The sequence below is a fragment of the Sycon ciliatum genome, chromosome 8 (assembly GCF_964019385.1).
Source record: "Sycon ciliatum chromosome 8, ocSycCili1.1, whole genome shotgun sequence".
In the NCBI taxonomy this organism is placed as follows: domain Eukaryota; kingdom Metazoa; phylum Porifera; class Calcarea; order Leucosolenida; family Sycettidae; genus Sycon; species Sycon ciliatum.
The window spans coordinates 1141822-1168108 of NC_088650.1; the positions used below are offsets into that span (position 1 = coordinate 1141822).

General features: G+C 48.4%; 1 protein-coding gene across 7 annotated transcripts; it reads right to left on the minus strand.

The window, feature by feature from the left end:
- Window positions 1-961: 961 nt before the first annotated feature.
- Window positions 962-25934, minus strand: LOC135822273 (uncharacterized). Of its 7 annotated transcripts, none has more exons than XR_010554461.1 (10): window positions 25620-25922; window positions 15957-16245; window positions 14964-15047; window positions 13811-13912; window positions 8165-8338; window positions 6942-7091; window positions 5039-5215; window positions 4663-4765; window positions 2634-2834; window positions 962-1881 (listed from the first exon to the last, which is right to left on the minus strand). XR_010554461.1 is itself a non-coding variant. In XM_065335002.1 (10 exons), the coding sequence occupies exons 2-5, from the start codon at window positions 16049-16051 to the stop codon at window positions 8314-8316; spliced, it is 306 nt and encodes a 101-aa protein (XP_065191074.1). In that variant the 5' UTR covers window positions 16052-16245; window positions 25620-25930; the 3' UTR covers window positions 962-1881; window positions 2634-2834; window positions 4663-4793; window positions 5039-5215; window positions 6942-7091; window positions 8165-8313. The 7 variants fall into 7 exon arrangements, 2 of the variants coding, with proteins under 2 accessions (XP_065191074.1, XP_065191073.1); XR_010554462.1 differs by having other exon boundaries at window positions 4663-4737; window positions 25620-25921; XM_065335002.1 differs by having other exon boundaries at window positions 4663-4793; window positions 25620-25930.
- Window positions 25935-26287: the final 353 nt, after the last annotated feature.

The window sequence follows — 26287 nt, forward strand, 5'->3', positions numbered from 1 at the left end:
TCGTCCTTTGTGGACTCATCTGCGAATCACGGAGAAATAACTCTTTTAACTAAGGATGAACCTAGCAGCCATGAAAATAGATAAAATGCCTCCAAGCCAGAATTCAAGGCTACATGTGTAGGCCCGAATGTGCCTTGCCCGAGTGCTGAAACTGATAAGTCATTGAGATACGCATAGAACATCTGGCAAAGGAACTACTAAAGCCCCCACAAGCACGGTATTCTACTTCAACAAGGAAGAATTTTGAAAGCATGCACAGCCCTACATGTATAATGTTGGTATAGGTAAGCCTTGTTTGATAAATTAACATGACAAGGCGGGGGACGCACTGTGTTAAAAAACAGTGCTCCTGATACACTAGTGTGTCCTCGGCTTTGTCGCATGCTGTCAACCGATCAACACATACAACGTTGCATGCAAAACGGCTGCAGCCTCGAAGAACGGAGTGCTATTTTGGAAAATGCTAGATATACAGCCTGTACTTATACAGGTGTTCTATCAACTAGTTCCATTATGACAACGGTAGCTGAATGATACATGTACATAATCCCAGGGTCATCATTGCAAGAACCTCTGGGTCTAAGCCCGAAGTAACATTCAACTACATGACTGTATACACCATCATGTATACGCAATCTTCGTAGTAACTGAGTCTACCCCTCACCCACTACTGCCACTGTGACCACAATTGCGCACAAACAGAGGACCTTAGAGGACCTACTTCTAACTACAGTGCTGGCCAAAGAAATCCAACCTTATGAATAAAATTCCACCGGGCGCTACGCAGCCCTAGTACTTAGTAGTAAACATACTGGACCGGTCTGTGCTCTCGAACGCGGCGCTACTTTATTAACGAGGTTGGATTTCTCTGGCCAGCACTGTACAAAATACACACATGCACACACAACACTGCTAGGCTTTCCACCACCACACTAGGTTTTGAAACCGAAGAGTGGCAAAATTCAGGGCCAGACTAGAAAATCTGGGGAGACCTGATGGTTTTTTAAAGCAAAACACAGCCAACACTCTGCAGCCTCACAGCCTCAGGCAGGTTTTCCCGAGTGCACAAAATTAAAAGTTAAGGCACCACGAATACAGTCGGGCGTCACAGAACGTGGGACCCAGGAATGTACGTGTATACCTCTAGGAACACCACAGCCAATAACGTTTTAAAAAGAAACGCAGTGTCAATAGACTCAAGTCTCTGCTTTTCTGGAATACAGATTCTGCTACACACGTATTGCTCACTATCCAGTGGGATGTGCATCTAAGAAAGTGGTACAAGAAGTCAAGGAACTAAGCCTAAGGCCAGATTGCTGAAAGGTTTTGTGTAACTGACGAGCCTGACCCCTTGGAAACAACAGCCGTGGATGCGTGGCTCTACTGTAATAAATGTACAGGTACACAAACAATTTGAATGCAGAAATAACAACAACAAACAGGGAGAGGTGTAGGAAAATATACTCGGCCCCTAGTGAATTTGCTTGTGTATTAGCTTGAAAACTTTGGGTACACTTGTTGAGAGACCTAACTGCATGCAGCTAAAATATGGAGTGCCGTTGTCACCGACGACTTTTCCAGTAAAGTTGCGGCTAACATCTTCTCAGGTATTCCCGGGTCTTCGCTAAGGACGTAAGGGTGAATGATATCATGTGCGTCTTCTATTGCTGATGTCGCTACACTCGATGGTGGTGCTGAAGTACTGATTGTGGTGGAAGATATTGAGATGCCGTATGTCTCGAACCTTTTCGCCAAGTCTCCGCGGCCATCGCGCAAGAGGGTCGGGAGCACCACAACTGCAACGCCACAGATCCAAGGATCGATTCTCGGACAAAACATTCTTCAGGTTGCCAAAGGTCCCCAGTGCTTGGCAATACTGGCCTGTACAGCATGAACACACCACACATACGCCCACACACCATGTACCATGTAAACGCCCGTTGCAGGAGAAGCACGCAAATCTGCAAATGAATTGGATGTGCACCCACAGATTTTCTCGTATAGGAACAATAGCTGATCTGAATCTGAATAAAACAGATCAAGACTAGTGCCAGATAACAGTCTAATCCGCACAAGGCAACTGGCGCAGCCATGTGAATCTCGGGCAAAATGGACAAACATGTCCCCAATTATCAGCAAACGGGTGTGCGTTACAGGATTGGCCTGGTAACTTCAAACAGGCACAATCCACTAACGTGGTGCCCCGTCAACTTCAACGGGAACACACCGATACAAACACAGCCCCACAACAGCAAAACGGGAACGCCGTTACAAATATGGGGCCCTGGCAACTTAACGGGAACGCACCAACACAAGCTGGCCGGGCACCTTCAAACAGGCACAACTGACAAAACACGGCATCCGGCAACAGCAAATGGGTAGGTACACCGTTACAAGAACAGTCCATCGCACCAAAATGCTGCTGCCACAACATTATAGCAGCAGCACGCCAGACATGCATACATGGCATTCTCAAAAGCAGATACTTGGAGTCAAATTCATCCATCACACTGTTTGTTAGGGCTGAATTTTCCAGTGACAATAGCAAATCCCACCTAAGGCACATGTGATGAGATCTGTACACCAACTATAGTCACAGAATCAATGCACATTAGTAGAGCATAAGAACTCACTTGCGCTCATACCCTGTCACGTAGAGATGCTACTCTACGTGTACTGTTCCGATGTCCATTGGGGTGGTATGCCGGCCACTTGCCAGATGTAGAGCTTTTAAGCCGTACTTTGCCACCGTCTGCTTGCCGTATCACCACCTCACTTGCAACTCTGGATTCCAGGACTGTCGCTCCAACAATGGGCATGGAGCGGGAGCTAACCTGATAACAGTTGAGAGCGTGACAGAGTATCATATTTAAATAAGGCCGAGTAAGGTGGATCCCTTTGGCAAAAGTGAACACAGGCTTGGTGCTACAGGCATGGGCTGTCATGTACCGGAATAGCCAATACCGGGCATGTTTCGTCGACAGTAGATTGAACTGCGACGGCTCCACCGTATATGGCCGCGTCTTAGTGACCTTCAGGCGCAACGTGACCAAGTCAGGTGCGAGACTCCCAGCCTCCCACACAAATACTCTTTGGCTGTCAAACGAGTGAATACTAGTAGATGATGCTAAATACTCGCTGGCAAACAATAAGCCATACAAGGCCAGTAGTATACTTACCCACAGCATAGCCTGATCTACAATATGACTGATTGGATCGTTGTAAGTAGTGTTTAAACCGAACACGGATTCTTCGAACGAATAATCTATCGAATAATTTCGCCCTCCACCGAACGAATAATCTATATTCTATCATACACATGATGGCATTTTTCAACACTTTTTCAGCACTTTTTAAGTATTTTTTTTGAATATTTTTGCTGATTATCGGATTTTGTTATGTGGAGGTGCAAAACCGGTTAACCTGTACCGCCAAGAGTACATACCTGTACCGCCAAGAGTACATACCCCCCCCCCCCCCCCCCCAGAGTGTGCAACGCCTGATACAGCTCTGCATAGGGTCTTGGTCGAAAGTGGTCAAAGACCGAAAATCACATTCACTGCATCCATGTTTCCCTCGTATGGAAAGAACAAAAGTATTACTAGATACCGATAGGAGATTAAAACTTTGAGGAGGAGAAGAGATTGAGAAGAAATACTACGAGCAGATCTACGCAGTGCAAATATCAGTAGGGTGACTAGGGTCAGCACTGAGCATAGATTTTTTTTTCGATTTCTGATAATTCCTACGACTGTTCGATTATTCGTTCACCCCACGAATATTCTAAATTATTCGATTATTCGTTTCAACACTAGTTGTAAGTATTGACGAAAATGGATTAAGTCGTCCACTAATAGCTCTTTGAAACTCAGATGTTGAGCCAATATGGCAATATTAAAATTAATGTAGAAAGGAAAAGGACGTATGGATATGAGTGTAGAGTAACTGTCACTATATACTAAATACAGTCAGAAAGTGCAACAACCAGGCACTAAAACATTTGACGACCCGACTCCTGGCTTCAACACATCTCCGTAGTGTTAAGGAGAGACCAAAGAGGGAAAGGTAATACTGGTTTCGTCATCGTCCAGTAACAATCAACATTTCTTGTTCTTGTGGGACTGTAGCTTCAACTACTAGCTTGTGCTCATTTTCGTTGCGCTTACCTTCCCCTCTTTGGTCTCTCCGTTTAACCTTGAACCTTCCAAGTTGGAAGGCTGTTGGTTAGCGCTACGGAGATGTGTTGAAGCTAGGAGTCAGGTCGTCGAATGTCTCAGCACTCTGTCAGTTTTGTGCCTAGTTGTTGCATTCTTTTTTTACTGTAGACTGTAGTAGCTAGTTACAGTGGTGGACAGTTACTCTTAACTCGTATCCATATGTCCTTTTCCTTTCTAATAAAAGCTCTATCCGCAAATATGCCGAGGCGGCTTGCCGTCTCTCGCTCTATGCCATGCAACACAACTGTTGAGCGAGCAGCTTTTAGGCCAGCCCCATTGCACAACAGGTAATAGGCTACTAATAGCGTAACGCAGCTAGGTAAACACGAATCGATGAAAGGGGCAGACTTCTTAGAACAAAGAGACTAGTTGTGAAGGACACAACATTTTCAGCAGTCAGCAGTAGGAGAAATGGCTCTTAATTATGCAGCAATACTAGGCTTACATGTTTGTGTCATGCGTTCTGAGACGGAGTCCTTGACTAGCTCGTCACTGGCCGCACTCAGAGCAGCAGTCGTCACTGGCCGCACTCAGAGCAGCAGTCGTCACTGGCCGCACTCAGAGCAGCAGTCGTCACTACACATGGGTTGGGAAGCAATGGACAAAAATAACACTTGCCATGCACACATGCACTGCTTACCAGCTAAGTTAATATGTCATACTGTACTGCAGCAAGCAAGGAACTGGCAATACCTGCACCAGGCCTATCTACTGTGACCCATGCCATTGTGAATTAGAAAAGGCAGCATTTGCCAGTATGAGCGGTGTGATGAACGGGAATGCATAATACAAGCCAGTCGAGCATTGGTACATGTACTTACGGCGTCAAGTTGGCTGCACACCGCTCCACTGGCCGTTGATTTCACAAGTACGCACGGCCGAGCCCATAAGGACATAGGGAGATGTGCACACAAACGTGGTCGTGTTGCTGAACATCAAGCCGTTCACGGTCATTGAGCCCAGTGCCGGTGGTGACAGGACCTGGCAGTCGGTTTGACCTGCACAAGCACAGAGTGCACAGAGCACAGGCATTCAGTGCATGCATGTTTGGCCTAGAGGTGGAATGATGAGTGCCAAAATTGAGGACTCGAGTACTCTTTGAAAAAACGAGCGGGTATTCGAGCGAGTACGAGTATTTTACTGACAACGTAAAACAATGTACTGCACACACTCTCGTAACACTGAACGTATTACACCTGATACACATGTAGTCTTGCATGCAGCCTAGTGCAGGAAATAGTCTGAACTACGTCTTTTGTTGGTAAGTAGGGACAAGTAATAATTTCACACTTGCATGGGTTATCAGTACTGGTCAGAGTAACGGACGTGCTTGATGTACAAGCAAACAGTACCCTGTGCATAAGATACTTTGAGTATTTTGCGAAACGAGTCCTCACTCCTTTCGAATTTTCGAGCAAGCGCTCGAGTATTCGATATACTCGTTTCATCCCTAAAACGTTTGCGTATGTGTGCGTGGCACAGACGTTGGTTTTGAATACATTGTAGTACACGCATTGTGTAAAGGAAATTGATGCGAAGACTGCCTCAACATGGCCATGCAAAGTAATAAAATAAATACAGCAGTGAATAGCGGTCAACAGTAGCTCTCAGGGGCGTACATAGGGCGGTTCCCGGGATGCCCGGGAACCAGTAAAATAATTTCGATGTGGGTAGATCTACGGAGAATGTTTTGATCAAGGCCCAGCGTGCATGCAGTGCATGCATGCCTAGGCGGCGTAGTCGCCTGCAGTCCGCCTGACCGTCCGAGGACGGTGACAAGGCAAGGTGTAAAAGTGCTGCTGAGGCATTTTTGTGACACAGCGTAGATCTACTGAACTTACTGGGTGCAACGAAGTCTCTACATACGAGTTACAGCGATTCCTTGATCTCAGAGTCATTTCCTTTGCAGTTTGTTTCGACAAAGTTGGTTAAGTTTTTGAGGGACAATCCGGAGGACGCAATACCATACGACCAACTGTTTGTTTCTACCAGCGTTATTGTACCGTCGACACAGCTCTGACGACGATATACTGGGCGAATGCCGCGGGGCCTCCCAGCGTGTCAGCGGCAGTGGGTGATGGGCAGATAACAAGGTAGCTTGCGGACAACATCGGTGGCATGAAGCCTAGTGACTGGCAAGCGTCTTGGCGCGACGGGTGAGCAGTACAGTGTCATGCCCCAGGGGCTGCTGTGGCTGTCGACGTCGGCGGGTCGTGAGGTGCGTTCGCAGTGGCGCTCGGACAACTGCACTACTAGTACACAGACTCTCACTACTAGCTACATAGCACTCTGATTCTGGCACGTTATTTCTGCATTGAATAGTGATTGATTTTCCGCGCCGAATATCCGACGCTGCATGCATGTCCAATGCGCGTCAACAGTACTTTTAACACTTTCCTTTTCCCGCGTTATCACCTCAGCTATGCCAGTTTTGTATGTGGAAACCCCCTATATAATAGCAGTTTGGTCTATATCATTCAACATCTACCTTCACTGATGAGCTATGTATTGGCGAAACAGCTGTCTGAAGGAGTTAATCAATATCGTCTACGGAAGTGTCCTCGCAATGGTGATGGTTGAGTGCAGGAGGGTCTAGTCGGCTAAAGAGCGCAGTGTGGTGGTGGAGGTGACTCAACATTTTCTTCAATGGCCGAGAGCTCTGTCGCACCCTGTAATAATAATAGAAGTCATGGTACTACTATCAGTGCTGCTGCTGGTGCTTACCTGGAGCTGGTGTGACCTTGCCTGGGCAGTACTGTGCATCAGAGCCATCAGCACAGTCGTACCAAACACCGTCGCAGCGCTGTGATGGCAGGATACAGCCACTGGAACGCAGGCAGGGCAGGTAGCCAGACTGGCACTGCAGTTGAATGGCTGGATACACGTACCCATACACACAACACACAAAGCAGTCAAGAGATGAAGAAAGTGTCTGCTCGGCACATCTTTTGTACAGTCAAGAGATATTAGCATATTTGGAGGAGGTGGTAGCCTAAAACAGGCTCGACAAAAGTTACCGGCTTATGCCAACAACTCAGTGTTCTGGTAGAGTAGACGGTTCGATACCGGAACGCCTTGACAGCCAAATTTGTATAGACCCAAACCGATCATCAGCGTTGATTTTTCACTCGAAATATGTTTGTGGAAGGAAACTGGCATGTTGAAGTTTGCTCTGGGGCCAGAGTCAATCGCACTGAGCCACTCCTTTGTGTTGACCCATTGCCTCCAAGTTGCCCAATTTTTCGCTTCAAAAAAGTTCAAATCAGAGGTGGCTCCAAACCGGACACGTTTTAGAGTGCACGTCAAATTCACTCTGGGTCTGAAATTAGGTAATTGCTATCGCTCCACGACGGCCAGTACAGAGTAACAATAAGCCTTGTGTGTGCTTCCATTAGTTTTGATTGGTATGCGGTGCTTTATTGGCAAGAGGCGAGCCGCTGTTTACCTGCGACAAGAAGTTGATTTTTCGAAAGTCGTAAAACTCAAGTCGCAGTGCGAAGCAACACGCCGAAAACTCACCTGCTTGGTATGGCGCGTCTGGTCATCGCAGAGCCATGAAATTTTGGCTCGGAGTATAACACATCGTAATCTCACTGTGACATATGTTTTCTAATCAAAATGCCAAGAGAGAAAGTGAATATTGAGTCCGTTCCGGTTTGCAACCTGTGTCCTATTTGAAACCGTCGCCTCTACCCGGTGAAACACCCTAACCATACACCTACAAGTATAACATACATCCTAAGGACTCAGGCTGAGATGCCCGACTGGTCCTGGGTCCTGTGATTAGCACGATCATCATTTGTGATGATGAAAAGTGGCAGGTAACACCCAGACTATTACATGCTCTGTAAATAGGAAAGATCAACGTCACCAGAATCTGCCTTCCTACAAGCCTGAAGCTTCTCTACACAAGAGGGATATATTGGCTCTCTTGAAATTCAACTTACGATTACATGAGGCAGCTGCCCCACTCCAGGAACCGTCAATCTGGCAGATGCGCACAATGCTTCCCTGCAGGTTGTATCCGGAATTTCAGCCGAAGACGACGCTGCCTCCAGCAGAATAGTTTGTGCCCTGGGAGTAGCCGTTGGTCGGTTTAGCTAGCGGTGTGCACACACCGGCTGTACACGTCACAGGCACGTACACACACAGGCACGTACACACACAGGCACACACACACACACAGACACAGACAGACACAGACACACACACACACACACACACACACACACACACACACACACACCTTGACCTTGATACACAAGGATTCTTCATTATTTGCCACGTTTGAGCTGAGCTGCGATCATCGCGCTTTGTTGCAGTGTGCTAAAAAAACAAGAACAAAAAAACGGCCAAAAATGTGGGGCGGCTGAGGCCGCCCCAGCCACCCCAGCTGTGCCGGCCTTGCATGCCTGGTGTACGGTCTGAAAGATGAAGATGGAGCTCTTGTATACTAGGGCCTGGAAAGTCTGCTTCGCCTGCTCGGCAGCAGCTTCGTAGTGGTGGTCAAGGGTCGAAGACCGACGGATACGGATCAACTCCCCAGTGATCACACCTTTACCCATACTACGGGGGTGGTTACTACCGGCAAGCAGATACAGGAAACGATTGGTGACCTTGAAATGAGGCTTCACCGCCATGTATCCCTTACTACGGAAAACTGTGGTGTCCAGGAAATCAATGCCATCATGTGCCAGTTCATGCGCAAACTCGAGGGCCGAACACTTATTAATCCTGTCTAAAGCGCGCTGAACTTGACCTTCGCAACCATGCAATGAAACAAAAATGTCACTGATAAAGCGTCTATAAACCTGAACCTCTAAACCCTCCCCCTCTAAGATCGGCAAAATGTACCGATTCTCCAAATACAGCATAACAATGTCGGCATAGACCACTGCTGCAGGCGAACCCATGGCAGTCCCTTGGATCTGCGGAAACAAATCGTTATCGTACACGAACCCGTTAGTCTTCCGAATGACTGACATCAAGGAAGTCACTGCTGTTGTTAACCGTGTGCGAAGGGCCGGGGGCATCCACCTTGTATACCTGTGTGTGATATACCACGACAATGCCACGTGACCGAGCTCGTTGGGGATGTTGGTGTAAAGGCTGGTCACATCTATACTCAAAAATAAATGATCGTCCCGCACAGGCAAACCTTCTACCAAGTTGATGAAATCCGTAGTTCAGGCCAGAACAGTACTTTCCTCACGTACATACAGGTTCAGTAGAAAGTCAATGAACTTAGCGGGATAGTAGCCAGGACTATTCAGACTAACAATAGGCCTAACCTTCAGGGCACAGGGATTATGTGTTTTGATAAGTCTCCTGAAAACGGGCATCCGCCCCCGGTGCGACTAAGAACAGTGACATAAAATGGTCATATGATGCCCAATGCGATGCCTAGTCATGGTGAGTAAACAATGGACCGTATGCGTGTTAAAACAAAATGGCGTCACGATTTATTGAAAGTGGTATAGTTGGTGGTACGAGTGTTCAAACCCATTTGAACTTCATACTGTTCGTCTTCTTTTTGACATGCTCTCTTTCCATCGTCCTTAGCTTTTGTTTGTTGAGAGCTGTTTTGGCTTTCTCCTATACCTCTGGGGGGTGCCAAGTGATGGTTTTGAGAGGCTGGTGATGGCTGTGAGCGAGAGTTTGCCGATCGGCGTCGTCCTCGCTATAGCGATGAAAATACTAGTTACTGCGCACCTGGCAGATATCACAACACATCGGAGCGTCCAGGAGCAAAGGAATCTTGGGTTTTCACTGGAATCTAGTTCCTCCAGCATCGTGTAGCCCACCGTCGGTGAATGGCGGTCCAGAAAGGTCGAACCTGGTCTTCTGCAGCATCTCGCAGTCCTGCGAGGCACACTGAATACGCCTGTCATGTATTCTACCAATAAAAATCACGAAGTAGTGGACTTTACAGTGATGAGTCTATCCTGTATGCTGCAAAAGACGCAGGAAATGTGACTGGTGTCCATACACTGGACGCCAATATCATCCCAGTCTTCTCCTGCAGGATCTGTTTGACATTGACATACCGGTATGCAGTGGGTCGACATTGGCCTGGTTTGGCAGCTATTTGCCTGGGTGGATGTAGCAGGTTTGCATTGGCGCTTCGTCCAGTCCGACATTTTCTTGTAACTGTGGAGTACCGGCAGGGTTTGAGAGGTTGCTCGTGCTGTGAACACATCTCTACCGCCTGTCTCGTCCTGGAAGTGCCGTCTCGCCGCTTCCTTGCTCTACAGTCACGCCGTTATTTCGCTTTGTTTCGTGGTGCAGCTCAAAACCTGCCCAAACAACTGTGAGCTCGCAACATGGTATGGACAAATTGCACCACTCATGCTGGTTAACTAAAACCGGGATAGTCGAGTAAGCGAGTTCACTCCCTGGGCCATGGCAAGATCTGTTCAGCGCGGGCTATTCCAACCTCCAAGTGCATAGTCACCGATCGATCCATGCGATGGTGGTTGACCTACAAAGAGCCAAGGTCTACGAGTACTACTATTGGATGCTGTCTACATGCAGTCAACAAAATCAAAGTACCTCAGTATGCCCCAGAATAGGGCATGTGCATCTATAGCATGACACAACAGGGGTTCTGGCTGCACCTGTCAAACAAGCAGTAGCGACTAGTGCCAGCTACCTATTGGAGGCTAGCCGCTACAGTCTGTCACTGGAGATAATTATTATGTTCACTGTTTAGACTGAGCACAATCAATGATGCCCAATCAATCTGCCCAATGTGTGTTCTGTTCCACCTAATTATAACGTCCCATCGCATCAACCCTACTACACGCACATGTCGTCACTCTAGCACGACTTGTGTTATTATTGTTTATTTTGATTCGCACGATAAGTAGAGTACAATAAACGTTAACTTGACCGAAGGTTAAAGGCGACTGCAGATAGAGGAACACATCGAGGTACAGGTACCGGCATCAATACAGTATCAGAGAGAAACAAACAAAAATGAGAGGTACGCAGAAAAAACTCTCGTAAGCCCAAGGGGAAGTGGTTGATGAGGGATGAATGCACTCTCCACGCTCATCTACACTGTTCGTGGAAATGCACACATACATACAATAATATACAACATAGCAATAGCATGCACAGAACCGAACAATTTCATGTTCACACATGCAAGCACAGACCTGAACATTAGTACCAAAAGCCGATACAGACAATATCCCCATACACACAGACGCACACACACACACACACACACACACACACACACACACACACACACACACACACACACACACACACACACACACACAATGTCCCATGTATGCGCCCGTGGCGAGAAAAGCACGCAAATCTACAAATGCACTGGATGTGAACCCACAGATTTTCTCTTATAGCAACGATAGCGGATCTGATTCTGAATGAAACGCACACACAATACAATCATTGAATGCTTATCCGCAGATGATGGCAGGTCCTGAAAGAACAGGCAGTGTTCCAGTGATGGGGAACAGAACTTCGAGTGGCGAGTGAGGTATACACACACACACACGTGCGTGCGCGGGCACACACTAAAGTATTCAGAAATAGAATCGACATCGTAGTATTCATTGGTTGGGGAATGGAAAGGAAAATAAAACATTGCTGTAGGTTATTGTTGTAAGGACACTGGGAGCACAACAGAAAGGTAAGCAACTTGCTTTGAAGCAAAGAAAGTTATTATTCCACGGATCTCAGAAGGAAGGAACGTTCCAGAATGCTGCACTGGCAACAGGCGGCCTGCATGTGCGCGGCCCCTGCAGTCGGTCCAGCTGCCGGCCTTGCAGTGCTGAAAAGAATGTGCAGTACAGCATGTCACATAGTATCGCAGCCTGGACAAATAGGCGCTGGGAAGTCCTAGTTATGTGCTCACCTACACCACGATGCACCAATCTTCTGAGCTACTTTGGCAACAACAACTTTGTCCACTTGAGACTCCCATGGGCTGAGCCAGTTGTTGAGGGCTGCATCAAGGTGGACGGCAATGACCGCTGATGGCAAGGTAATCCATGACACACAGTCACTAGGGCATCGTCAACATGGCGCTGAGGCTGGATCGATAAAATCAACCTTTAGGCTGCCGCGGGGTTGACAACGAGGCCGCTGTCTCGAAGCTAGTCAGTCAGCCTGGTCACCGCCATTGACGAACCAGTCGCCACCGCCAGCAGTGGCGGTAGGTTGTGACAAGTGTGGTGCAATATTGTCAGCAAATTCAGTACTCAGGATAAGATGAGTGACAAAGGGAACGTTGTGTTTGATAATATTGAAGTGAACAGGGATGATCACAAACCCTGCGCGTACTCCACCGTGAGTTACAAGAAAATTCCGGACTGGACGACGAGCAAACACCAACCTGCTACATCCAACCAGGCAGATACTATTACGATAGCTGCCAAACCAGGTCAATGCCGACCTACTGCATAATGTCAATGTCAAACAGATCCTGCAGGAGAAGACTGGGGTGTTGGCGTCCAGTCACTGAGTGTACAGACACCAGTCACATTTCCTGCGTCTTTTGCAGCATACAGGATAGACTCATCACTGTAAAGTCCACTACTTCGTGATTTTTATTTGTAGAATACATGACAGGCGTATTCAGTGTGCCTCGCAGGACTGCGAGATGCTGCAGAAGACCAGGTTCGACCTTTCTGGACCGCCATTCACCGACGGTGGGCTACACGATGCTGGAGGAACTAGATTCCAGTGAAAACCCAAGATTCCTTTGCTCCTGGACGCTCCGATGTGTTGTGATATCTGCCAGGTGCGCAGTAACTAGTATTTTCATCGCTATAGCGAGGACGACGCCGATCGGCAAACTCTCGCTCACAGCCATCACCAGCCTCTCAAAACCATCACTTGGCATCCCCCAGAGGTATAGGAGAAAGCCAAAACAGCTCTCAACAAACAAAAGCTAAGGACGATGGAAAGAGAGCATGTCAAAAAGAAGACGAACAGTATGAAGTTCAAATGGTTTTGAACACTCGTACCACCAACTATACCACTTTCAATAAATCGTGACGCCATTTTGTTTTAACATGAATATCGCGGATTGACTCGGGTCGCAAACACGAAGTCTCAACACAGCCTTGAGCCTGTTGGTTGCCATCGGCAGTCTAGCCACATGTTCATCTAGCCCCTCAGGAAAAAAAACAGTCATTTATAATGTTGGGCATTGTGATGCTGGGCACGACCTATATCATCATAGTGAGATCCGTCCAGGACTACTATCACAATAGACTGCCTTTGAATATGCCTGAGTCCGATCGCGTTCTAGCTCCTGCATCCTGGGCAAAAAAATAAGTAAATAAAAATAATAGCAACACATGAGGGACCTCGGATGGAGAGCCAAGGATTAAAATTAAAAAAGAGGACCATAAGTTTACGAGTTATCCGTTTTGTCCAACACTAACGGGTATAAACGTGATGCAGCTAAGCATCAGGTCGTTGAATGTCATGATCTCATCAGTCAGTTTTTGTGCTGATTGTTGCACATTTTTGACTCAGCAGTATTCTGCATATAACCGTTAGTGTTGGACAAAACGGATAACTTGTAAACATGAGGGAACACTCATCCTTACCCAAGTCCCAACGTCAGCACTTGGCGCCGCTCCGAACCAAGAGGAACATTGGAGAGATCGTCCATCAGCTCCTCTCTCGTCCTGCGATCAAATCGCCTAATGCTAAAACACAAGAAGATAGGAAAGGCAAGTAGAATAAATAAATCAATAAAATAATAAACAACAATACAAGTTTGAACAGCTGCAAACGTAATGGACGATCCGAACAAGACCAATGATATACCTAGAAATTCTAGAAGGCACTAGGAAACATCCATACCTGCTCAAACTGAAGAGGACAACATAGAAAAAGGTAAAAGAGGGCACTACTCAAGTGTTCCTGGGATAGCTATGGTCTTCGCTATGCTATTGATTTGCAGTCTGATTCATCTGAAAAACGAAGTTTCAACTTTCAAGCATTTAATTTACAGCCCTACCCTCGTTAGTATGACATCGGTTGCAAGTCAAACCTCATTAGTAGACAACGATCCAAAATCCCATGAATCATTAGCAGTCGTACATGCAAGTCCGGATAAGAGATTATTCGTTTGTAGACCAAATTCGTTATAACGTCCCCTTCAGCTGTCCCACAGGTTTGAATTCTCATAACAAGAAAAAGCGGATGGCCGAGGATAGCTCGATTGATATTTCATGTTGTCTTGTATCGGGGTCCGATGAAACATTGTCTGATAATGGGTTGTCTTGTACAGGGGTCTGGTGGAAAACACTGTCTAATAACCAGGAAACATCAGTTCTGATGTGGACACAATATGGATGATGCAAAGCAGCAGAAAAATGTACTCGTTATCAGACAAAAAAAGTTGATACCCCCAGGGTTGTCTTCTAACAAGGGTAGACCTACGAAATAGTGGTTGCGACTTCGGCGAAGATTGTTAGGAAAGGGTTTGCTCTCGACACTGGAGCTCACGCTATTCCGCCGCCTTGACTTTACACTTGACTGACTGATAGCTGCCACCCAGAGCACACGAAAAGTCCATCCAACCTTCCACTCGGAAAACCTGCAAGAAGGGACCACTCCCTGCTCAATACACAGTGTTTCGGGAAAATTTACCCTCGTCAGTCGAGTTTGAGTAGGCTGAGGAAGATTGTGCCTGAGAAGCACCATTTATATAGTGCTCTCCAGGTCCAAACATCACCAGGGATACAAACTTACAGAGACGCTCCGTTTGCAGCGCGACAAACACCTCGTGAGCACCAGATAGCAGTGCGAGTCAGTGTCGCTCCTGGACGGTGAAAGCTGTATATTGACACAGAGAGAGAGAGAGAGCGGGGGAAAGAGAGAGAGAGAGAGAGAGAGAGAGAGAGAGAGAGAGCGAGAGAGAGCGAGAGGGATAGAGAGAGAGAGAGAGAGAGACACACACACACAAACACACACACAGACAGACAGACAGACAGACAGACAGACAGACAGGCAGACAGAAGGAGAAAAGACAGAGATCCGGGATGTGACATCATCATGACATCGGCCGTTGCTGTGTATGTTGGATCCAAGGTAACGAAAAGACGACACATGGGCAATCTCCATGGTTCGAGTCGCGAGCGGCTCTAGATCGTCGTTAGAGGTGTTGGGGCCAGAAACCATGAACTTGGTTTGGGTGGGGGGGGCACACACACACACACACACGCACGCACGCACGCACGCACGCATGCATGCATGCATGCACACACCTCAGACCTCAGACATGCCCATCGCGGAAGCGATGATAGCGAACAGCTATGTTAGACATAGCAACTTGTGCTGGGATTACACCATTCAACAGCTTGCAAGGCTGATGAATTGACCGCCACTATTTTTAGCCTGGTATCCACCACACAGCTGTTTGAAGTGACTTTTTCTGGCCAGTGAATACCTATTTTTCATTTTTCCATTTTTTTCTACACACACACACCACACCACATACTCCGGCATACACTGGCTGTTGGTAACCACCCAGGAGAATGAAAGGAAAGTCAGGAAGAGTCCGAGAAAGAGAAGAAAGACGTGTGCGACCATAATCGTCGGGAATTGAACCCGCAACCTCTCGATTGGAAATCGACTGCACATACCACTGCACCATATGGGACACACACACACACATACACACATACATACACACACACACACACACACACACACACACACACACACACACACACATACACACACCTTCCTTCCTTCCTTCTTCCACTGCCATGACTGGCTATGTGGCCCCATACGGGGCAGACCAGGAGACGTGTTGTCCACCGGGCGGGGAACGCCATACTCAGCGCGCGCGCGGGCCGCGAACAGCGTTACACTTGTGCGTCGCAATATCCTGTGGCCGACGAAAACTGCGCGCACAAGTGCCACAAATGAGGGGCATCGCCACAGGCTCCATGCGGGACTGGACAGTAGCGTCGACAGCGTCACGGCAGGTGACCCGCCATCCATGTCGATCTTGGACGATGTCACCAAGCTGCTCCAGAGGAACGCCAACACACACACACACACACACACACACACACACACACACAGACACACACAGACACACACACATACACACATACTTTGTACCATGTATATGCCCGTCACAAGAAAAGCACGCAAAGTTGTGGAAGTCAGGTCTCGCTGGACCAACCGGAATGGAGCTGCTACGTGCCTGAGCATGCAGCTTTCCCCATGTTGCAGAAGGCAATGCAGTGCTGCAAGTGGCAGGCAATCCTACGTGAAAAATTGGCACATACACCTCCATATTAATAATTCCAACGAGAGAGCTCAGTTGAAAGCTCAGGGCCCTCACTATCTTTTTTGCCTAGGTTATCATGCATTATGCGATAGCAATAAACAACAGTTTTATTCGGCTAAAATAAAGGATACCAATAGACCCCACTTGTACTGGGCTGAAATAAATTGTTCATCGTTGTTATTGCATTTGGTTTTTCATTTCGATATCGCACAAATAAAGAGCGCTTGGGCTTGAAGGCTAGAGAGGGCTTGACCGCCCAGGAGCCCTCGCTATGCTTAATATTTGCCTAGGTCATCATGTGTGTTGTTCGAACTGATAGAAACGTCTTTGCAATACAAAACATGTGCATGACAATCAAAACTTTAGTTCATAAACGCACATCGATACATAACTCAAAACTCAAACTCTCAGACAGGTACATTCTACCAAGTAAAAGTAAATATAATAATAGATTACGCTTTGGTACTAGCTTATTTCATTTTTTTCAAGCCCTGTTTCAACACGTGGCCAGCAGTCTTTGCCAGAATGGTACGGGACATCAACGGAATAGGGCCAGGCTGGTGCGTAACATGATGATGGCCCCGCACACCGAACAAGTTCGAGCATGAGAGCATGTATTTTCTCCTGCTGAATGGATGCCTGTGCAGCGGTCTCTAGCTGTCAACGCGTTTTGTCACGAAGGCGGTGAGTCTCCAAACGACGGGATATTTGCTCCGTCGTTTCTTGCTGTTGGCATAGCCTTTCGCAAGCACGGCGACTCTCGAGGCGGCGGGACCTCTCTTCTCCCTTCTTCTACTCTCTGTGTAGGCACTCCTGCCGACGCCGTCTGCTCAGAGCTTTAACACTGTCACCCCTGTCATTTTGCTCTTCCTCATAGTCCTCTTCTAATTATCTCAGCATTCTATTTATACAACAACTACGACCATTAAAACACTGCAATCTACCCGATCCTTACATTCCCAGCCCATTAGTACCACACCCCTAAACTTTCGACCGATAGTACGACACGTTCTATGGTCTTTTGAAATCAAACCGCGACCATTACAATAATGCGATCTAAACCATAATGAGCGTTAGCATGCTAACGCAAGTTAGCAGGCAGCCCAGCGAGCTGGCCCGACCTGCACGCATGCGCGAGTCACATGGTCATGCGCCCTCCAAGATCCTGTACAATGTCTCTTGCATGTCATTGCTGTTTTCGACTTTCGAGCATGCAACTTGCGGAACATGCGTTCCCAAACAATTTCCTCCACAATTGTGCTCGCCCCGGTGTATCTTGCTAAGCTCAATGTTAAAAGTGCATTCTGCCGAATTCCCGTCCGCCCGGAGGATTGGTCCTTGTCGATCCGCTGGCAGGATCAATACTTTTATGAGAGTGCCCTGCCCTTCAGACTGTATTACGCTCCAGTCCAGCTATATGGAACTCTGTCGCATCCGCCAGTGAATGGATTATGTGCTAGCAGTTCGCACTCACACGCCTGTTGCATTACGGGGAATACCTCAACTAACGTTACTTCCTCAGTGCATGCTCTGGACTTGTGTTAGCTTGCCAGCAATTCGCTATTCTGCTCCGAGCGTTTACATACTTCGATGTTTCTCTGGCCCCAGCAAAAGTGGAGGGTCCTGCTCAAGTCCTGACGTTATTGGCATCATCCCATTACGGGGAGTACCTCGACTAACGTTTCTGTCTCCATGCATGCTCTGAACTTGTGTTAGCTCGCCAGCAACTCGCTACTCGGCGCCGCGCGTTTACATACCTCGGTGTTTCTCTGGCGTCAGTAAACGTGCTTCCTCAATGCATGCTCTGGACCTGTGTTAGCTCGCCAGCAACTCGCTACTCGGCGCCGCGCGTTTACATACCTCAGTGTTTTCTCTGGCGTCAGCAAAAGTGGAGGGTCCAGCCCACGTCCTGATGTTTATCGGCGTCATCCTGGACACCCGCCGTGCTAACATCAGTATGCCTATGGACGAACTTGCCGAGCTTCGTGATCTCCTTCGGGCCACTCTTCACACAGCTTCAACTACCCAATGTCAACTCGAGTCTCTTCTGGGAAAGCTCCCGTTTGCTACAAGAGTGATAGCCCCTGGATGCAAATTGCAGATTGTGGTCACTTGCCAACTGGTACCGGCAGCCGTGTTACCTGATCAAGCTCTCCAAAGAGTGCCTCAAAGATCTTCGCTGATGGCCTGAGCTCCTGGATTAGCGGAACGGCCGGTCCTTCTTCCTACACCCTAAATGGACGCCGTCCCCTGACTTGCTGGTATTCACTGATGCAAGTGGTGCACTTGGCCGGTGCTCGTACAATTGCGACCGGGGATAGGGCGATGGACAGTCAATCAAGCAGAGCAGCAATCGCAAAGGGTTGTTTGCAATTGTGGCAGCCCGCAGCACCTGGGAAAACTAGCGGCATCAGCTGCGAATGCCAATCGATGGGCATTTACAGCAACTGCGAGGATATTGCTCATCAGTTGTGGCTTTGGCCTGGCGTTGTACACCGGCCACTCGTTTCGAGTCAGCTGCGGGACTCGATATTCAGAGAGGCGGGAAGGTGGAAAGCGATGTCTGCCCGAGTAACATTCGGACGCCACCTGCAGCCAAAGTATGGGTGGCTGCGGCAATGGCCTCAGCCCATGATATCAAGTTCTGACAGTCTTTACCTAGCTTGCACCGCTTATAGATTGCACGGGTAGCTGCACTTTGTGATCCGCTCCGGGAGTGCCGATTTATAGAATATATGCTCTCAACTGGTTATGCATACCAATATATTAGCATTTGGAGGCTCTACTCAGAGTCATTGGCGGCTCTACTCAGAGTCATTGGCGGCTCCATGCGGAGTCATTGGCGGCTCCATGCGGAGTCATTGGCGGCTTCATGTGGAGTCATTGGCGGCTCCATGCGGAGTCATTGGCGGCTCCAAGCGGAGTCATTGGCGGCTCCATGCGGAGTCATTGGCCGCTCCATGCGGAGTCAATTTGCGGCTCCATGCGGGGTCATTCGGCGGCTCCATGCGGGGTCATTCGGCGGCTCCATGCGGGGTCATTCGGCGGCTCCATGCAAAGTCATTCGGCGGCTCCATGCGAAGTCATTCGGTGGCTCCATGCGGAGTCATTTGACGGCTCCAAGCGGAGTCATTTGCCGGCTCAGCTGCGAGCCATCTAGTGGCTCCAAGCAGAGCCATCATACCAGTTGCTCGAATCGGCACTCCCAGCTTAATCCAAAACTCAGTTGCTCTGTTGTGAGGTGGGGGGATGCTAACCTAGGAATGGGTTTGCTCCCCACACTGGAGCTCGCGCTATTCTGTCGACTTGACACTTGACGGACTCACAACTGCCATCCAGAGTCGCCACCACTATTTCTAAACCATACGGCTAATTATTTTAGTTAGCTATCCACTTACCGGTACAGTAAAACCTGTGACTACCGACCACCCCTTGGTGCCAGCAAAAGCGGTCTTTAGTACAGTCAAATCTGTCGTAAGCGACCGCCCCTTGGTCCAAGAAAAAGCGGTCTCTTACGGCAGATGTATGGTAAATCCGGCATACCGGGCATGCATATAATTATGCTTCCATGTACTCAAATCGACGAGAATAATGTGATTTTTGATATCATTTTCATTGGATATTCAATAGAATATAGGGGCGCACTTGCAAGACAGCGCATTTCACACCTTGCAGGTGACAGCACACTGGCAAGTACAGTTTCGCACCTTACTGAACGTGGGTCGCGGTCGCTTACAGTAGATTTGAATGCAGCCACCGTGCATGAAATCGCGGTCGCGCACAGCAGATGGTCGCTCTGGACAGATCAATTTGTATGTGAAACCGTCGGTGCACGGAAAATCGGTCGCTAACGGCAGATGGTCGCCTACAGCAGAGGTCGCTAACGGCAGATATTACTGTAGCAGGTGGTCTTTAGTTAGAGGTTTGCACCGCGTGACCATATGTGGATCCCATTATATGATATGTATGTCAAAATGCAGCTAATACAATTCCCCAGGACTTGCGCAATGTCAGAAAGACGGAGAGATGGAGAGAGAGAGAGAGAGAGAGAGAGAGAGAGAAGATTAATTTTTTGCAGACTTCAAATTCAGCTGCTACTTCTGAAGCCAGGAGTCAAACGTTCCCTGGGGAAGTTTCGTTTCGCGCTGGGCTTCAAATTTGTTCATGCGATCAATCATACCGACTGTCCTTGTTGTGACTTCTCGATTGCTTGAACGCGATCCTTCAGCGTCAGGACCTTGTGGTGCTGCTTTGTTTCTGGATTCCTTGATGCCATCGTCGATCCGTCTGTATGACTGGGGTGACAGAGCCGCCCAGTCTTCGTTTCTCCTCCGAGTAGTAACATCGATCAGAGAGCGCTTTCGATGCGCTCTCCAAGACGTTTCCTATCATGTCTTTTCTTGACAGCGCTTGAAATTTTGACAGGTGTAGTGCAGTCCACACCGACTCCACAGCCCAAATTACCTGCGTTCATTTGTTCAGCTGTAGTATCGAAAGATGATGATGATAGGGAAGGCCTCTTTTACGGGCAAAGCAAAGCACAATCATCACCATGTATCAGTACAGTGAGTAGTTAAACCCAACACGAATGAAAAATGTGAAATGGAATAAAAACAATATTTGTAAAAAATAAATAAATTAAAATTAAAATTCAATATCGAACACGAATAAAATAAAATAAAAATATGTAAAAAATAAACAATATCGAACACGGAATTAATTCCGGAACTATCTACTCAACCAATTCATAATGCAATACCCGCACAGTGCGTCAGTGATGGAACTCCGCTACCCGATCAACATGCAGAGACCACTCAATCACATGCTTATAAGCCGCTCTCCACAATGGCCAACTCCCTCATCGCATTAACTGGACGATGGTAGGCCGAACGTGCACCGCGAATGCACATTATGGCTGCCCTGAGCAAAGCGAAGGACAAGCGACACCGCACATAGGCCATTAGCTGGGCATACGGTCGATCGGCAGTTGCCAGCAATGCACACAACCGCTTAATGAATGCAGTACACTCCGGAGCACAACAACCCGCCGTGGTAAAGACTAGAGGGGTAAATGAACCACGGTCGACATTGTTGATACGCTCGGCATACTCACTCTTCTTGCGGCGCTCATGTTGCTTCAGAAGATCACTGACGGGCTTGCTCTTGTATGATGCTGCATCTGGGTGGAAGACCCGGACATCGAAGAACGCATTCTGAGCCCGGGTCCAGAACCCACGAGCTCGGACATCAGCACGGGCGTCGTTCGCGGTGTTGGTTGATGCCGATAAAAACACCTCGCCTGTGATCGGAGCAAGTACAGGCTCGACTGCCACATCTGAGCATACCTCCGTCAGAAGATCCGCCACGATATCTCTTACTTCATTGTGGCGAATTGTCGGGAAACCTCCGCGGGGGCAAATCATCGCATGCGTCGCGTCGAACGGCTCCCCACACACACAGCTCGCTGGTGTGTCCAAGAGAGACCAACCATAGCGGAGAGCTAGAGCGTCGCGGAAGTCTCCCTTGGACAGATGGTGCCCATGGTCTGCCAGAGGCAATACCCCGAGCGAACTCGACACGCCTTTCGTGGATAAACTCTCCAGCCGGCGAGCCAGGGCAGGGGACGCACTGCTCTTGATCGTGACGAAATCATTCTGCTCCCTCTGACGACGGTCATGCGCTAGCCGTGTCTTCTCGCTTAGGGCTGCCTGGCGAACATCCTCCGTGGAGTTATGGGTGTATTGATCATTCTGGTGTACAATCTCCTCCACCTGAAGGGCCGTTACAGCTCTCGACGCAGGGAGCTCTGCCATACCCATTTGCTGAAAACACGGCAGGGCCATCCCCCCTAGTCGACAGGGCAGGCGGAGAAGGTTCAATTCTTCTGGTAGGAAGGAATCACGGCCCGCTAGAGCAGGTAGAAGCTCCTCCGTGATCACCTTGTCAAGGTCGGTAAGGCATTGTGCAGGGAAAGGTACTGTACGCAATAGGTAGGTCCACCTACCACGTAAACCATGAGATATTGCAGCATAGGCAGCATGTGGCTCCGTTTTTGCAATCTCTGTAAGCTTCTTCAGCTCTTCCTTCCACTTCGCCACCCGTTGCTGCACACTTTCCGCGACCGCCTCTTCCGATCCAATCTCGGAGCCGAGATAACGCAAGCTCCCCGTGACAATCCGGATCCCTGTCTCGGCAAACACTTGGCGTGCTTCCTGCTCCAGCTCTGGCTTGACAAGGAGCTGGGTCTTTTCGGAGTTCGTGAAGTATCCGTATCGCCGTCCAATTGCCTGCAGCTCGTCCCACCACAACCGGATCTGTCTCAGCCTACCTGCTCCGCTGGAATCATCCGCATACCAGCTCTGCCGGACTGATGTGTGCTGCTCCTGGAGACGAGTGATGATCGGTATGGTGGCAACTGCGTAAAAGGCCATGGAGAGGGGGTCGCCCTGAGTGGTTCCCTCACTCGACTTGACTTCCCCTCCACCTGCAACAAATAAACGTGCAGCCGTTTGATAGGAGTTCATGATGACGCTGGAGAGGGCAGGACATAGCCGCTGGACATTGTGTAGCGCCGCTTCTCTGTTCAAGCTGTTAAATGCATTGCGAGCATCCACCAACAGCACTCCATCTGTCTCCTCGTCATTGTAAATCTGCTGCACCGCATGCACGGCCGCCTCTATCCCAGCTGGTTGGCCCGCACACTTCTGGATAAATCCGCAGGCTTTCTCAATATCCGGGGCTGCGACACGAAGTACCGCCTTAGCAACAATGCACCTCAACACCTCGCCAACCCCGATTGGGCGGACCCCAGGCTTCTTGTCCAGTGCAATTAGCCGACCAGCAAGAAATGGAATGAGGCCCTCCGATGGTATGACACGGGTCGCAAGCAAGCGGGCGCAATCAGCCATTGCTTCGAAAGATTCTTTTCAGGACCATGGAAAATCAGTAAAATTTCAAGAAGGAGCTTCGAGCAACATTTGATTTCCTACATCGCGGTCGCTAGTTACGGGTCAAAAATTGTGTTTGGGACAGGAAAAGGTGGTCGCTGGTCGCGTTCAGAAGGTAGTCGCTAGTCACAGTGCATTTTGAATGTGAGACCTTCCGTGCCTGGCGAAGTGGCTGGCAGTACCAGGCTGGTCGCTAGTGACGGTGGTCTTTAGTTACAGGTTTTACTGTATATCCCTTACCGAAATTGTATTCTTGAACGCAATATTCTTCTTTCTTTTTCTTCTACTCCGTTCCATCAGCACTCGGCCGATGGCAGGAGACTGGTACCCACTGGGCTAGCATGCAGCAGCCAAAGCTGGGGCCTTTTCTTACTCCGTCAAACCCACTTCTTAAAACGAAACTGACGTGCATATTCACATTGCATGTTGTGAATGTCCCCATATTTGCCCCGACATCTTAGCTCGTACAGCGCTCCAGATACATCTATGCTACGGTGCGCACCGCATACTCGAATTACGGTACGGGACACATACGGGATACTGCACCAACCATGGCATGCCACGTGAACCACCCTACCAGGCACCGTGACACGCACCGAATTACAGCGGTGTGGATACTGGCTAGCGCCAGATGCTACTAAAGTACAACTGAATAGCGTCTTTTGCATAGCTACGGGAATAACCTCATATCCCAAGCATTGCAGCTCTGCTAATAGAATAATTCAGGTTACTCCCACTCCATTTCTCTAGTGCTTATTTTTCTGAAAAAAATATCATCTTTGGCACCAGAATGCTGCCACCAAGAGTACATTAACCAGAGTGTGCAGCCCAAATAGAATCATCCCACGGCAAAGTTTATTGTTTAGGGCATAGACTCGCAATAACAGGCTCACCTTTGCTGCATCTCACACCGCTTCTCACGGTCATCTACTCTATCACCATAGTAATTTCTGTGGCACATTGCTGCTTGTTTAACAAAAACGTAGAAAACACACCGAATTTCCAGGTAATTACCATGGTTATACGGTACTTTAGCTTGAACCTATTGAATGCAGCCTGTCAGTGGCGTTATGCCCTCGAAGTATAAAAAAAAGTATAGTACTTCCGACCGGGTCGCAGGTAACCCAGTGTTCTTTTTCCAAAAGGTCCAAGTACTCACAAACAGGGCCACTGACCTGGCTCTGGAGCAGACACTGGCAATCTAGGTCCAAGTTTGCTCGATTATGTTCTGACGCTTCATGTGCTTTCATAGCCAAGGTTTCTCACTTTCTTCGCAAGCTCTTTTAGTCTTGAGAGTTGACAACTGCTTATGGTTGTGTTGGCAGAAAACATGTCAGCTAATCTGACAACCGTCCAACCCCATTTTACTGGTAAGTAATCAGCGAGTGGCTTTGATGGGGCCATACTATATTTGTGCTTCCTTTTTGAAAACACGTTCTCGCTCGAAGGGTTTCTAAACTTTATCCCTGCGCTCATTGATGGAGTTCATCGATGGAGTTGCCAGCGGCACTCTACAGAAGAACAATGTTGTCAAGTTTTTTTATGAAAAGTTGTCAAACATTTTCAAATTGCTATAAGTTTGGTTAGGGTCGGGTTCCACTGCGGCTCCGCAGCTCCGCTGCTCCACGGTACTTGGCTGCATGCAGCAGAGCGGCGCGGTTCCAGTGACACTCGCCATTCACGGTACCGCGATCGTGCTCGACGTTTTTTGATGACATTTAGCCTGTCTGCGCGCGCGTGAAATCCAAAAAAATCCTCGTGTTCTGGCCTGTGCAACGAATTAAAATTCCCCCGAATAAAACAATTAAGTGCGGGAAACAATGCAAGCCGTGACCACGGCTTGCATTTTTTTGTATCAAGCAGCGAAGCGAAAGCTGGTGATGAGCCGCGGCCTCGCTGGACCAGCTCGTAATGATGACGTTTCATGCCGTGGGTGATGTGCGGCGGAGCGGCAGTGGAACCCAGCCCTTAGGCAAAGGAAATTTGTCATTAATTTGTTTATGCTGCATAGATGGAGAGCTGCACACTCTGGCTTATGGACTCTCGCCTACAGTGTAGTCGTACTGCTAGTGTACTGGCATTACAGAAGACACGAAAAACGAGAACATAATTATGGCGAGAAAGTAATTACTGGCTAAGAATTGCCCTAAGACTTACCGCTTCTCAGTGCTCCATACCAGGAAGTAGTACAATACCTACTCCCTGCTCCATACGAGTGTTTTCTCCTCATTCTCTGCATCCTTTACCCCAGGAGTCTCGTCCATTTAGCGGCTCAAATGCTTGAGCTCCGGATAGCGGAAAATAGCTCGTCGTCCATTAGCGGCTCTAATCGTACCTGGTCTGAAGTGTCGCAGTCTAGCAACTATGATTTTTTCCAGGAGGGTAAGGGTTGCAAACCCAAAGAGACCCCAAGCTTCGTCTATCAAACAAAACAATTGCCCTAAAAAATGGAAGAGGAAAAGAGTGAGCGAGCTGGTCTGATCATGAGCGCGCTACTTTTCAAAAAATAGAAGCTGAAAGCCATCAAAGTCAAACTCAAACAGTCAAAGCATTCTGGCTAGCGCGTTTGTGTATGTCACAAGCGCTAGCCGCTAGCGCGCTAGTCTCAGCAAACGCTCGCAGGCCAGAGTTAGCGCTATTTGGGCTGTTTGCCGCACGCGGCAGCTGGATGGATCACGTGATCCAAGCTGACAAATAAGGTCCGATGGTTCAGCTACATTGAGCCACAAGCCATGTCGACCGGGGAGTCGTAAAATATTTTACGACTCCCTGGTCGATCGAGAGTCCAGTCCCGCGCAAAGTGAAAATCACTCGCAGTTACAGGT

Coding starts and splice junctions, on each gene's coding strand:
- LOC135822273 (XM_065335001.1), bottom strand. CDS start 16,051: ATGGCGTTCCCCGCCCGGTGGACAACACGTCTCCTGGTCTGCCCCGTA. Junction 15,048..15,956: donor GGAAGAAGGAAGGAAGGAAG/GTGTGTGTATGT, acceptor GTCAATATACAG/CTTTCACCGTCCAGGAGCGA. Junction 13,517..13,810: donor GTGCTGACGTTGGGACTTGG/GTAAGGATGAGT, acceptor TTTTTTGCCCAG/GATGCAGGAGCTAGAACGCG.